Here is a 15,634-nt window from a genome sequence, read left to right on the forward strand (position 1 = left end):
ACAATATGCTGGGAGTAAATGAATGTGTGTCAAGGTATTATTTAATCTTATTCAGTCTCACGAGGGTGGCAAGTTAGACTTTTGAGTAGAGACTATGACAGCTTTCCTTTATAATCATGACACTTCATAGGAAAGCTATGTTTCAGTCTGTTTTACTGCTAATAAAAGAATACCTAAAATTTCATGAGTTATGAAAATATAGATTGTTTTCAGCTCACTCACAGTTAAGAGGTCCAAAGTTCATGGGCCACCTCTGCTTGGCGTCTCTGAGTCCCGATCATATCACGAGGGCAAGAGCAGAGCCGTTGTGTCTATCCGTTGCTCTGACCTGGTCTCCTTCCCTCTCTTTATAAACCCAGCAGAACTCCTTTATAGGAGCCCATTCTAATCACTTACTCATTCTCAGAGGTGCTACCTTTCAACACCAGGAAGTTTACTCTTACTACTGTGACAACAAATCTCAACACAATGAAATTTGAGGGAACACAATTCACAGCAATAAAAATGGACCAGCAGAGACTTTCTTGACATACGTGGTGTATCTTCCTTCCTTTTCCTTTTATTTATTCCTTTTGTTTTTGGAAAGAGATAACAAAAAGGAGTGAAGTTGGAAAAAAAAAAGATTAAAAGTAAGTGAATAGGAAGCAGGAGTGGCACAGGTGTGGTGCATGTGACCTCCTGTTGAAGGGGTTCTTTGTTCCTGTCCTTGGACTATCCTGGGCACACCAGGTGCCTATGTGAGTGCAGGTGGTCCAGGTCAACTGGTAGTGGGGGTGAATCATGGAATAGGTTCTCTATTGGGAGTGTTTCTCTCTGCCTCTGTCTCACTATCTCCCTGCCTTTGTCTCTCATATCAAAGAAATAAATACATTTTCAAAGTAAATTTAAAAGAACATAAATAATTTCATTGTTGGGTCCTACCTAGAATGAAAAGGATTTTAGGCATCAATTTATTAAGCATATTTCAAGGCTTCTAAAAGCAACCACATTTAACTTATTAAATAAGCCTGCCTGGGGAAATATTCTATAATGTATTTTTTTTCCCCTTTAAATCTAGTTCTCAAATTTGTTTTACAATATGACCTCTCTTTGTTTGTGGCTTTAATACCAATGCTGGCACTTGAAAATTATTTAACTGCAGGATATACTAGAACCTTTGGTATCAACCAGAATATATATATTTTTTTGCATTTATCAGAATCAGGCTTCTTATTTGACACATGTGCAGGCATACTTGACACTATTACATGACAAATGGCTAAAACAAGTCTTACAGGGATTATTCAATTTTCTGCACTTAACTACAATCTTCAAGCCTTGAAAGGCTTCCTCTGGACGGCTTCCTCAGATATCTGCCCAAATATCTCCTACATGTATTTTAAGTCTTGAAATGTTTTCTACTTATGGGTATATTTTGTTTAATAGATGGACTGCACACAATTTACTTTGCTTTTAATTTATTATGATCTTGCTTCTATTAGGTCGAAGCAGGATGGCACATATAATAGTTCCCCTTCTCTGTGGCTTTACATTCTACTGTTAGTTACCCACAATACAGTACTACAGGATATTCTGAGAGAGAGAGAGAGAGAGAGACACCATATTCACCTAACTTTTATTGCAGTATATTGTTGTAATTGTTCTATTGAATTATTAGTTATTGCTAATCTATTATTAACTTATAAATTAAATTTTATTATAGGCATATGTGTGTGTGTGTGTGTGTGTGTGTGTGTGTGTTTTATTTCCATCAGTCTTGAATTTAAAACACATAGTGTTAACTATGTTCATCCCTTAAACCTCTCCTGACTGGCTGAGTTTTTCATGTTTACTAATATTTTCCTCACGTACAGGCGAACCCTACTTTAATAAGCACATTTATGTAGCATGTTTATCTTCAAGTGCTTTAAAGTTATGCTGTGGGAGTTGGCTCACTGCAACTCAAGTTAAATGATTAGTAATTCTGATAGAGATGCATTTATGCAAATTATAATTATAGAGCCTAGAAAGGACCCTGAAGTCTTATCATCCTAAAAAAAACAAAACAACATTCTGTTTAAAATAAATCATAATGTGCTAATCAAATATAATCAAAATCCGACTCCCGCTGCTGATCCCAATACCCACACTGCAAACATCATTGACAAATGACTATACATCGTGGGATTTACACCCTCAGAAATAGAATCATTAAGTATGGCAGGCATTAGGCTGTGATATAAATCATCTCTCTGATTTGGGGAGTGATTATCTGTGGTTTATATTGACAGCTGTGCTATCTGTATTATTTCAGGAGATACGAAGTAATCAACTGGCTGCCTGTAACTACCATCCTTATGACTTTTATACTGTTATCTTATTATAAAGTATCTGAATCTACATCCTGTGAAGGAGGAACAGAGTACCTTGTCCTTATATTGTATTTACATCATTGCTGAATAAAATTTAAGGATGATACTAAAATTTTAAGACAAATAGGCAAAGCGATATAAAACTCATCTTTCATTTAGGGAAGTTTTCCATCTGTTAAAAGAGCAAAATCATATACATTGCTATGCATAAAAATTACTAGAAAGATAATTATAATCAGTTTCTTGGTCAATTCTTTTGACCTTCTATGAGTAGCCACCATAGAGCTCTTGGGGAAACAAAACCAGGCAAAATAATGATCTAAAAATATGATATGTCACATTTTAATAAACAATTATGTCTAATTATGGAAAAATATGTACTTACTTGCCAAGTGCAAAGCACTCCATCTTAACAGTCGTTCCCTTAGCAGCTGTAACAGTGAAAGGAAAATGGACCTCAATTTTCGGCTCATATTCTCCCATCACACCTGGGAAATAAAGAATAGTCTTTAAACATAAAATAAATGTTATAATTTCATTCCACTCCTGGAGGTGTTACATTGAAAATCTGTTTGATTTGATTGTTGATGTATGCTTGGTGACTGCTAAATTTTTGATGCATTGAAATAAGCAGTACACTCAGGCTCAGTCATTGTAATGAAATCCTCATTTGCTCTTTAGGATTAGGTTACATGTGTGTTCAATATCATTTAAAGTAATAATTATTGGAAGTCTTAACAACATTGGTTTATTCTTTTCTTATTCTTTCACTCTCTCTCTCTCTCTCTCTTTTTTTTTTTTTAAGATAGAATGTGTGTCTATGGAGACAGAGAGAAGGAGAAATCACCCCCTATGGGATGCTTACTTTCCTTCAGCTCCTCATCTTGTTGAACTGTGGTCATGCATACACATATGCTTGGTGTCTTTTCAGGCCCCTAGGCTGAGGTTCAAACCCCATGGTTGGCCATGCAGGATCTGGTTCTTTTAATCACTAGGCCATCAGGCCAACCCCACAAGTTTAAATAGAGAAATAACACATACCTAAGTCTGAGAGGAAAGCTATCTATGAAAATACTGTAATTAAAGATACAAAGCAATGAGTGCCATGGACAAGGCATTTAAAAAGTGTTATGCCCATTTGAGGGTATTACAAGAATAGTTAGGATCTGGATAAAGGAGTAAAAGATAGAGAAAGGAAAGGGAGCTGTAGGGAGATAAAGAGATAGGAATCTATCAGGAATTAGAATATTATTTTTTCTGGTATCTTGGTATGGGAAGGGAAGTCATCCTAATTTTATTTGGAAATGTACCTGGAGACCAACAAATAGAGGACCTTCATTATCGGGTAAGACATTCAGATTTTTTTGTTTTGTTTATGACACATCTTTACCACAGGGTGTGTGAGCTTGCTGGAAGAACAGAGAGACAGAGAGACATAAAGTGAGAAATCACCCCCCAGAGGGGATTGCCACACCGTAATCCCTTCTCCTCTTGGGATTTTGTGCACACATGCACTTGTGCCTGGGGTGAGTTTAAGCTGCTGGGTCTGGGACTCGAACTGTGGCCAACTACGTGAGAGTACAGCATTCTAACCATGATTCCATCTGCTGGTCTCGAATTCAGATTTTAATCTATAAATAATTTGAAGCTATTAGGGTTTTGAATAGGGAGTGCCATCTTACTGACATATTTATATTATCTGGAATGAGAACAGAGATGGGTAAATCAGTTACAATATTTTAATAATCCAAGGGAGAAGTGATAAAGTTCTGAATTTGAATTATAGTAGTATAGAGAAAAAGGATTAAATATGAAAAACCAAGAATTGAACTGGCAAAACTTGGCACACAATGGGATACAGAGATAGGGCATGGGCAGTGTTCATAATAGCCATAATGTTTCTAGCTTGAGGAATTAGAGGATATCGACAAAGAAAAGAACACACCTAAAGTTTGAAAGCTGATGACTTCCAATTCAGGATTATTGAGTTTGAGATCCTACAAGAAACTCAGAAGAAAGTGTCTTACCAAACAGTTCAAATAAGAGAATGAAGCCTGGGATGCATTCTAGCCAGGTGATAAACAGCACTATAATTTAGAGGTGAATGTTGAAACCATGAAACTGCATACAGCTTTTACCTATGCAACAATACACTATTTATTTAAGATGGGAAAAAGAAATGAAAATGAATCACTGGAGCTATAGGCACTGCATTCTGGTGCCTATGTGATCAGGTAGCCCTGAGTTCATTTTCTCCCCAGAATAATTTTTAGGATTCCCCTGTGTGAAAATCACCACAGCGAAAAGAGCTATGATTTAGTCCTGGGTTTCCTCTGAAGAGACTTAGTGCATGTTTTGGGGGTACCTACGTTTATGGGCACATATGTATATACTGATTTGTGTACATTTATGGTTCTATGTAAAATTACTTTGTGTATGTGTGTAGGATGAGATGAAAAGGCAAGACACCCCAACAGAGGAAGATCAATGCTGTAAGATATGAAAGTAAGACACACTGGACATGCAAAAGGTAAAAGAGCTACCTTTCACAAGAAAAATCTGTGTGTGTGTGTGTGTGTGTGTGTGTTTATTACACATCATTGAAAACTTAAGGAAGAATGGACAACTTTAGATGGGAAGTGTTTAAATTCACTTAGGACAGGACAATTATCTTTGTTTTCCGTAATACTTTTCTACAAAGCAAGCATAGCAGAAAAAAATATCACGGGTGTTTTCATCATAAAGATTGAGCTTCTAGTCCTTGGTCTGTTAATGACTGGGCTGGTCCATTCCTGATCAGTCAGCAACCTCTGGGTTTCTTTTTCTAAATGTAAACTGAGGGGATAGAAGGAAATTACCAGTGACATAACTCTCTCGATTGTTTCCTAGTGTAATGCTTGCTGCATAAGAACCTAATAATAGGAAGTTGAGTGGCTAATATTCAGAATAGGTATTTACGCACTTCTTCTCTATCTCTTTCTCAATGTTTTTTCTTTTCTTTTCTTTCTTTCTTTCTTTCAAAGAGAGATTTTGCTATAGGGTGCATGCACTCGCTGGAGAGACAGAGAGATGGAAAGTGAAGTCACCCTTCAGGGGGGATGGCCATGCTGCAATCCATTCTCTTCCATTCTCTCAGGATCTTGGGTATGCATGCACAAGCACCAGGCATGAGTTTTAAGTTGCCAGGTCTCCGATTCCAACGGTGGTCAACAATGTGGGTGTCCAGCGACATACCCATTACACCATCTTGAACTATCTCCCTCTGGCCCATCCCTCCCATCACCATATTTTCCAATTTCTTTTATTTCCTCTTGTCCTCTCTTTAGCAGGTGTCTCTTTAGTTATGCAGTAGGATTTGGCCTGCTGGTGCCACCTATAAAGTCAACTGAGTATACTCAATGATGTGACATTTACCTTTAATGCCCTTACTTGTAAGCCCCATGTGAGGATTTATAGGCACCCTGCTAAGTAGCTACCTTTGACTACTCACATGAAATAGTCCTCAGAGTTAGTCTAATATCCTACACTATCCTAATATTCTTAAAACTGACTCTACAGTCGTCTTGTTCCTTTTCTTCCTATTCATTTGATAATTTAATTACATCTGATTTATCATGATACTGATTAAACTTAAGCCCCTTGCTTGTGTGGGTTCCTGCAAGTCCTGTCAATTACAGAGTGTCAAGCAGTAGGAAGAAAAGCAGTGGCAATCAGAGAGAATTTACAAACTATATATTATTATTTTTAGTAAATTGTTCAAAGAGATCTGAGAAGAAAGAGACATAAATCTCTATAGCTCCAGTGATTCATTTTCATTTCTTTTTCCCATCTTAAATAAATATCCCTTTTAGGACCCACTTTTATGTTCATATTTCTGAATTATTTTTCATTAAAGAAGGTACCATAGCTGTGTAACATTTCAGGCTCCTTCAAACCTAGATCTGCCCCTAAATAATAATACAGTATCATAGGTACTATTAGCTAATCAGAGCCAGACCCCTTGACTCTCTATCTTCTTTTCCAAATAACATTTGTGAATTTCATTTTTTTTTCTTTTTTGAGAGATTTTTGTTCTAGGGCATGTGCACCTACCAGATAGACAGAGACAGACAGAAAGCGAGAAATAACCCTCTGGGGGGATGGCCACACCGCAATCCCTTCTCCTCCTGTCTCCTCTCAGAATTTTGGGCACACATACACATGTGCCTGGTATGAGTTTCAAGCAGCTGGGTCTGTGACTCAAACTGCAGTTGACCATGTGGGCCAGGAATGTTACCATTATGCCATCTGCTGGTCCCAACATTTATAAATTTCAAAGAAGACATTCTTTTATTGCTTTAATTTCTAGGAATGACTGAAAGGATAAGCACTCCTTTGAATATTTGAAGGTGGTTTTGTGAGGGACAGTCTTCTGGAGGTGATTCTCAGATGATTTCTATTATGACCAAAGACACTGGTAGATCTTCTGCTAGGGCTCAAGAGGTTGGTAATATTCCAACTAAACTTTTAAAAATGAAAATATTTGAGGCAAGCAGTTGGCATGGTGGTTAAGGCACTGGACTCCCACATGGTCAACCATGGTTCAAGTCCTACACCTGTCAGTTTTAAAAAATCAAACCAGGCATGTGTGCATGTATGCCCACAATCTCAGGAACAGAATGGAGAAGAAGGGATTGAAGTATGGTCATCCCTCCAAATGGCTGTGATACTTCACCTTCCCTCTCACTGTTACTGTCTCTCTGGTGTGTGCATGTGTCCTATGGCAAAAACCTAAAAACAAAAAAAGAAGAAAAGAGAAAAAGAAAAGAAAAAAAGTTTGAATGAGAGGCGTCAGACTATATTACCAGATTTGAGGAGCAAAGCAAGAAGTTATAACTGATTCTGTTTTTTTCTTTTGTTCTTGTTTCTTTCTTTTCAATTTTTTTAGAGAGAGATTTTTGCTATAGTGCACATGCATGCACTCACCAGAGAAAGAGAGACAGTAAAAAGAAGTCACCCCTCCCCACCAGGAGGGATGGTCACACTACAATCCCTTCTTTCCCATTCTACTCTTGAGATTTTGGGCATGCACACACTGTGTCTGGCATGTGTTTTAAGCTGCCAGGTCCAGGACTTGAACTGTGGTTGATTACATGGGAGTCCAGTGATGTAACCATTACATCATTTGCTGTCCTGCTTCTTACTTCTAAGAGCAAAAGAGATAGAGAGAGGAAAACAGAGAGAGAGCACCCCAAACAGGGTTTTGAAGCTGTGATCGTCTAGCTTCAGTCAGGGAGCTCTGGATCATGGACATGCACATGCTGTGCACTCCTGGAGCTCTCTGGACAAGAACCTGGGACCATTCCACATGAGTCAGTCTTGCAGAGCATATTAAGTAACTGTCATACCACTGTGCAACTATCCAGCCCCCCGATAACTGGTTCTTTCTAATTGAACACTGGGAATGATGATACACAGACAAATGAGAAAGCCCTTCAGGTGTGTCTTGTTCTTTAACGATTGATCACATTTAGCAATTAAGTTTTGCTTTACCTTTCATGGGATAATTATGTTAACTGTTAACACTGACTTTAGGTTCCATAATTTACCCACCATCTTTTAAAGATGAGAAAAAATACACACACACACATACACACACACCAAACAATACTGTTCCAGAAGACTTAGAGCTGAAAATCAAAATATTGGGCTCTTTGGTCAAGGTAGTTTTGTTTTTTGTTTTGTTTTGTTTTGTTTTATCTTTGGATTGTTCTTAGTGTCAAACCGAATATTGCTCAAGAGATAATGCAATGTTTTGCTATCTCTTTTCACATACCTGTCTCTCCTGACTTACTTGGCCACCCTACTTTAGACTCACATGCCATTAGAGGATAACCCCAAATTACCCTAATACCTAATAAACAGAAGCCTTCCAGCTGAGAGCACATTACTCTACTTTTATGACCTTATGGCTGTTGATTTTCTTATTACAAGAACTTATGAAGAGGGAGGGAGTGATTCACTAAGTGGAATGCAATTTAGAGCAGTGTTTATACAAGTGCACAGTAGAACAGAGCCCATGACGTCAGAAGAATATGGATAGCTTAGTACAATCTCAGGGTACAAGGCCAACTTTAAGCCTGGTGATGAAGATTATTTTGAAGGTGGGGCTACAAATTCTGTATCTTTAGTAGTTTCTCTAGGTGATTTTATATATATTAAGGACAGTCAAAGCTAGGCCTTCCTTGACTATGATTTATATCATGTTACTTCTCATTACTAAGAATTAGAAAGCTGCAGACTAACATGCCTCAACAAAATGGCATACAGAGCATACAAATGTCATAAATTTATGACATTTATTGGTGACTTGCCCTAACATGGTAAATTACATTCGACCATGTATATTCTCTTGCCAGAGCTTTGACTGGGGCCACAGTTTTGATTGTTGAGTCTCTGCAGCAGTTGTTACATATTTCATTTTTAAGAACTTATTGATTTCCTGGGAAAAACAGAGAGAAAAAGAAAGACAACATTCTCAGTAGGGTTTCAGGTCATGATAGCCTAAACCACCCCCAACGTATAAATCATGAAGGATCACAGGAATGTGAGCAGAGGTGTGGAGTGTACAGGCTGGCCTGGGAACCAAATCCCAATCTTCTAAATGGCTTCAAACATTACAGAGTGTTCTGTGACCACTGCATTCTGAACAGCTAGGTCAGTTATTTATTTATTTGGAGAGATTTTTGCTATAGATTGTGTATGCTTGCCAAAGAGATAGAGACAGAGAAACATAAAGTGAGAAATCACGCCCCAGGGGCAAGGCCACACTGCAATCTCTTCTCCTCCATTCTCCTTTCTGGATTTTTTTTTTTTTGGGGGGGGAGAGGTTTTTGCTATAGGGCATGTGCACTCACCAGCAAGATAGAGAGAGACAGAGAGAAAGCGAGAAATCACCCCTCAGAGGGAATGGCCACGCTGCAATCCCTTCTCTTCCATTCTTCTCTTGGGATCTTGGGCACGCACACACACACCTGGCATGAGTTTAAGCCACTGGGTCCGAGATGCGAACTGCGGTCGACTATGTGGGAGTCCAGCGACATAGCCATTGCGCTAACTGCTGGTCCCTCCTCTCAGGATCGTGAGCATGCATGCACATATGCCTGGCCTGAATTTTAAGCCATCGGGTCCAGGACTCAAACTGTAGTTAACTATGTGGGAGTCTAGCAACTCAATCACTACATTATTAGCTGGTCCCAGTTGTTACATATTTAAAATGATACTCATCCTGGCACTTACATAATACTCATTCTATGAGCTGGACAGAAGCTTTAACTTCCAATGTAGGTTCTTCCGTCCTGGGTATAGTTAACTTCAGGTGGGCACTGACCAAAGTTTGGTCATTTCCATTGCTCTACTTCCCTATTCACAATGACTGATTTGTGGATGGGAAGCTATGGTTGAAATTTTACATCTAGGGACCAGAGAGTATAGTTCTTATTTTTTTCCTTGGCAGCATAAAATGATCCTATAAGACTAAGAGGCAATAAAGCTTCCATTGTGAGGAAGAAAGTAATCTGCCTTTGAAAAGAATTAAGTCAGTTTGGATAGAATTAAGTTAATACAGACACAAGAGAGACAGAATGAGAGAATATTGGCAGCATGTCAGTTCTACCTGGGATTTATCTTCTTGCCTTTCTCCCAGTTAAATAAAATGAATTTCTTACTTTGGTTAAGTTATTTCAAGTTGCATTTCTCAGTGGAAACTAAAAGAGATCTGACTAATGTGTCATTGTGCCCAGCATAACCAGTGGCAACCCAATGTCAGGTACTATTTCATAAATGCCTTGGTTTCTGAGTCTATCGTATTCAAGACAGTGCACCAGGTAAGGGCCAAGATAGATAAATGGTGGGGTAAGGGCCAAGACACAGTAATGTTAGACTTGTTCTATTTTATAATATATTAAACTTGTTCTATTTTGAGCACTGTTCATTTAGTAGAGAATGTAAACTCTAATGAGGATAGACAACACAAGCTACAGAAAATTCTAATAAAAGAGGATAAAAAGGGCTGGATCTGTGGCACACTGATAATGCACTCTCAAGAAAAGCTGGGCCCCACATAGTAACTGTAGTTTGAATCCCCAGCCTGGTCACCCTGAAACATGGTGGGCACATGTGCAAGCACCCAAGATCTAATGGGCTGGAGGACTTGGAAGAAGGTGATCTTATGTGACTGGAGCCTCTGAAAGGTGCTCCTTCCTCTCCTTCTCCCCCATTTTCCCTTTTTTCCTTTCTCTCGCTCACTGTCATATGCATGCACTGCATCATGAATAAAGGTGAAAAAGAGGATAAATAAAATCAGAAAAGTACAAATAAAGTCCTAGAGGCGCTAATATGAAGGACAGATGACTGACTAGAGAAATCAAAACTTGAGGAAGTTGATTTAATGAGATTGTGTTTGTGGAGCTGGAGTTAAAAGATATGGTTATGAAAGTTTAGTGATTCTGGAGAAGATACAGTGCGAGAAAATGCATGCAAGTGAGATTCTATCTGGAGATTTTATCAGAAATTTAACTTTATTACATTGAGTACGAAGGAGAGAGTTTTCAAATGTAAGTTGCCGCTAAGTGATAAATAACATCTAATGACATTTTGTATTACTCTTCTATCAAAGATGTCTTAGCAATGGCTTGATAAATTTGCATTAGAGCTTATTTGGATTAAAGTTTCCACAATCGATGGGTATCTGGTTTAATTTAGAGATCACACCTGGATTTAATAGCATACGTATTTCTTGTTATCAGTGATTTCGTATTGGTAAGTTGAACACACCATAATTATAATGAAGATGTAGCATGATAGGGATCAAAATGAAAGCCCTGTGAACTGAAGTAGTTTGTGCATTGTGTGGCTTATACATTAAAATGCATGAAAATTACTTAATAAACTATCTTGAGAATTTCCTTTCACCAGAAATGTACATTCTGTAAGAGTTTCCTATATTCTTATTATATAGTTTCAATGGGTGGCTTACTTAAAAATTATGTTATGTTTGAAAAGTCTGAAAAATATATATATATATTTATCTGAGTAAATATATTGTCATTTGCTATGTGAGCCCTCTGGTAAGGAAATGAAAGCTAAATAGTTAAATATCAGTAACAAATAATGGTAATAGTGATGAAGAAAATGACAGAAGAAGGGAAGGGAATGACTAAATAATGCGTATTATGTCCAAATATACTGTGCTATATGCAGACATGTCATACTTGTCTTTTAAGGACATATTAAAGAGCAACCTGTGATTCCTAAATAAATGATTCAATTCTTAACTCCAGTTATGACTCTGTTGAAACACTGAGACAATCATAAAACATCGCTGGATTCCAGTTTTTCATATATGAGAGTGCTTTTTTTTATAAGTTTTTTATGGATTTAGAAACCCATTGTCAGGGAATTTATATTATGTATATTAACATACTTCTTTTTTAACTTATATTTAAATAAATATAAAAGTTATCATCTTTGAACAGTTTAATACTAGAAAAGAATCCAGATGCCTTCATACTTTCAATTCCCTAATGATAAATATTTTCAATAACCTGAATAGATAGCATATGTTTTCTTAACTCAAAAAGTATATATCACCCTGAATCAGTTCCTTTAGGTGAGTCACTGGTGTGTAAGTAAAAGGATTGAGGGATCTCCTGACAAGAAGAAATAAATGGCTTCTGCTATCATCAAATAAATGCACCATTATTTATATAGAGAGGTTGAGAAAAGCTAGAGTTTTATCATTAGAAGAAAATGGTTTTCGTCACTATTATATACTCTGAAAATGAGAAACAACAATAAATTTGCTTTCCCTTTGTAAGCAGAGAGAATAAATTGATCAAGGAGATGCCTCACACTGTAAATGCATGTCTCTGATTACTGAATTTTAAAACTTGCTTTCTTCTTCTATTCTTGCTGCTATAATTTAGAGAAATACACCCATCTCTCCCCACCATCACGTAAGGGCTCATTACATGTGCATCATAACTTAGAAGAAGATCTTCTAAATGTAAGGCTAAAAGAAAACAACTTTTTTATTCAGAGAGATTTTTGCTATTGGGCATGTGGGCTTGCTGGAGTCAAAGAGAGAGAGCTTAGAGAAAGTGAGAAATCACCCTTTTGGGGGATGGCCATGGCACAATCCCTTCTTCCACATTCTCCTCTGGGATTCTGGGCATGCACCCACACACATCCAGCGTGAGTTTCAAGCTGCTGGGTCTGGGGCTAGGACTGTGTTTGGCCATGTGGAGTCCAGCACTGCAGCCACTAAGCCACCTGCTGGCCCCCAAACAACTTTCTATGTATTTTTCCAAACACATAAGCTCTCTGGCATTATAACAACATGCTAGATGTAGTGAACTTTGAAGATTTGATAATAAATGGATATTTACTTTGAGAAGTTTGTTAAGTTTTTCTACTTATAGAGAAGTAGGTATGTTTGCAAGTTTCGTAAGTTTCTATGTACACGAGTTAGAGGAACTTCTCTATAAACACAAAGTCACAAATGTTTTATAATGAATCCATTACTCGAAACTTGCATTTATTTATTCTTACTTAAAGTTTTGGGGACTTTCTAAGTGTGCATGTGAGTCTTTAGTTTCAATGTGTGCAGAGATCAATAACTTTTGGATATATTAAAAAAGAAAAAAAACTCCAACATTTTGGCACCTGAAAAAAATTTTCTTGGACCAGCTAGGTGGTGTGGTTGTTCAAGTGGCTGGATCCCATGCAGTCTACTATGTGATTTGATTCCCAGACCTGGCAGCTTGACAAAATGTTGGGCACAAGTGCGTGCCCAAAGTCTCAAGAGGAAAATGAAGGAGAAGGAATTGCAATGTGGCCATCCCCCCTGGGGGAGGCTTTTTCTCTGGTAGTGCATGTGCTCACCTTTTTTTAGCCAACAAACAAACAAACAAACAAAACACACACACACACACACACACACACACACACACACACACACACAAACACTCATAGTCTGACTTTTATGAGCTGCTACCAGTAACTATGTGAATATGATTTAGAACAACAGATCATGTATTGAATAAACCATGGTCCTTATTTCAAAAACCAAGGAGTCTTTTTGGAAAGAGAATTTGGGCCTAGTAACAATGAGAGAATGACTACGCTGACTTGAAATTAAATCAAAATCAAAACACATTAATTCCAAATGACATACTAAAGCTCAATTCAATAATTAAATTCTTCTAAGATCTCAAAATAATTCTATGGAAGTTTTCTACCCTAATTAAAATTGGTTCTTTCAATTGTGATTTAACTAGAAACTGTGATTTCTATACCATTCATTCAAATATTTATGTCTATCAGAATATATTTTCCATTGAAATACAAAAAGAAAAGGAAAATACCTCATAAATATAGTGAATTTTACTTGGTGTATTAGAAAAATAACTGTAATTGCCATATCCACAATCCCCTCTAGAAGAAGCTGAAATGATAGAGTGAAATATAAATTATATAAAGATGACTCAAGGCAAACCTAAGTTATTAGGAGGCAGTTTTTATACATACCCACACCCACACACACATACACTCACACACCTTCTGCAAGGCAGGGAGGACATAGCTGAAGCAGAGGGTAAGACTAAGCTGACTGGGGAATGGAAAAGCTGTTTATCATGGCTGAGTCACATTACTAGCTAAGAAACAAAGGCAATGGTCAGTCACCCATAAAGTCATGCCATCTCATAGACCCTAATCCTGGATTTCTCTCTTATCTCCTCCCTCTTATATCATTCATGTGATAAAAATAAAAACTCTTTACTTTGATCCACTTGAGTGTCTATTTCTTGCAACTACCAAGAACACTCACCTACATTTTTTTGTTTTTAATAGTTTTGTTATGGGGTCTGTGCACTTGCCAGAGAGGGACAGGGGTAGGGGAAAATGAGAAATCACCCCCAAGTGGGGATGACTATGCCACAATCCCTTCACAATCCCTTCACTTCTGATCTCATCTTGAGATTTTGGGCCCACAACACATTCACCTGGCATAGTTTTCAAGCTCCTGGGTCCAGGGCTCGAATCTCATAGCCGGCTATGCAGAATCCAACTCCTTAGCCTTCATGACACTTGCTGAACCCCTAACTATTTTTTATTTCTACATTTAAATCATTCTTCAAAAGAATTGTTCCCTCTAGAAAAGTTTCTTAGGGATAGCTGTCTACCAACTCATACTATAATCACCAAGAAGTCAAGAGATTAAAATATCTTGAGGACTTAGTTCTGCTAGTTCAGTCGATCAGTTTTTTGGTTGGTTTAACTCTGGGAGAAAATGTGACAAATAAGTTGTTTTAAACTATTGTTAAAAGTTTATTTTTACACTTTAATCTGTACAGATTGTTTTCTCACTGTAGTCTCATTATGGAGAATGCCAGCATTAAAAAAAATCCTACTCGCATTTAAGGTAGTAAAACATACCAGCCCCTGATTTGCTCTGTAAACAATTCACTACATATTTTATTTTACAAACTCTTACTGATTTCAAACACCCAATATATGATGATGTATGATATGGTTCAAAGGGGAAATGTTTCCAGAGAGGAAATGCCAGTCATCATAGCCTCATCATAGGGCTTTATGTGCACTAAAGACTCTAGATGTAAAGAGGGAGGGAATAAACATTGACTGAACACCTGGTATAAGCCTAATGCTTTGTTAAATGTATGCAAGTAAATTGGCCTTTGCATCTTAGGGACCGCAGCAAGGTAGACATGATTATCCCTATTTTAAATAAGAAAACTGAGTATTGTAGAGGTTAAGTAATTCCCTCAAAAAGCACATGAGCTATTAAATGACAGGCGGGGGACTCAAACCTAGGGTTATATTAATTCTGAATCCACTTTGCCTCACTATTCTATGCTGCTCCCTGAGAAAAGTTCCTGTTGTTTGCAAAGCAAAATCAATTTAGTCATTTCCAATTTTGAACATAATTGAGTTCTACTTCAAACATTACTTTTTTAGCAAAGTCTTTTCTGACTCCCTCGAAACAAGTTAATCTCTCTTTTTCATTCTATTTTTTTCTTTCTCTCCACATACACATATATACAAATGCAAACACACAAATCTATAGCACTCTTCTTTTTAAATAAAACTAAATCACAATTATACTTTTTGTTTTATATATATATATATATATATATATATATACACATTTATAATCTATAAGCTCAATCAGGAGAGAAACCATGTTATTTTATTCCTTTTGTATTCTCAAAAAGATGCCT

The 15,634-nt window shown here is 37.3% G+C and overlaps 1 protein-coding gene across 1 annotated transcript in view; it reads right to left on the reverse strand.

Annotated features, from left to right (window-relative positions):
- CNTN5 (contactin 5) overlaps positions 1-15,634 on the reverse strand; it is a 515,333-nt gene that overhangs the window by 331,514 nt on the left and 168,185 nt on the right. The window contains exon 7 of the mRNA XM_006150105.2: positions 2,737-2,839. Coding sequence (XP_006150167.1) covers positions 2,737-2,839 — 103 coding nt within the window. The remainder of the gene's footprint in view (positions 1-2,736; positions 2,840-15,634) is intronic.

The sequence above is a fragment of the Tupaia chinensis genome, unplaced genomic scaffold (genome assembly GCF_000334495.1).
Source record: "Tupaia chinensis unplaced genomic scaffold, TupChi_1.0 Scaffold000276_2, whole genome shotgun sequence".
In the NCBI taxonomy this organism is placed as follows: domain Eukaryota; kingdom Metazoa; phylum Chordata; class Mammalia; order Scandentia; family Tupaiidae; genus Tupaia; species Tupaia belangeri.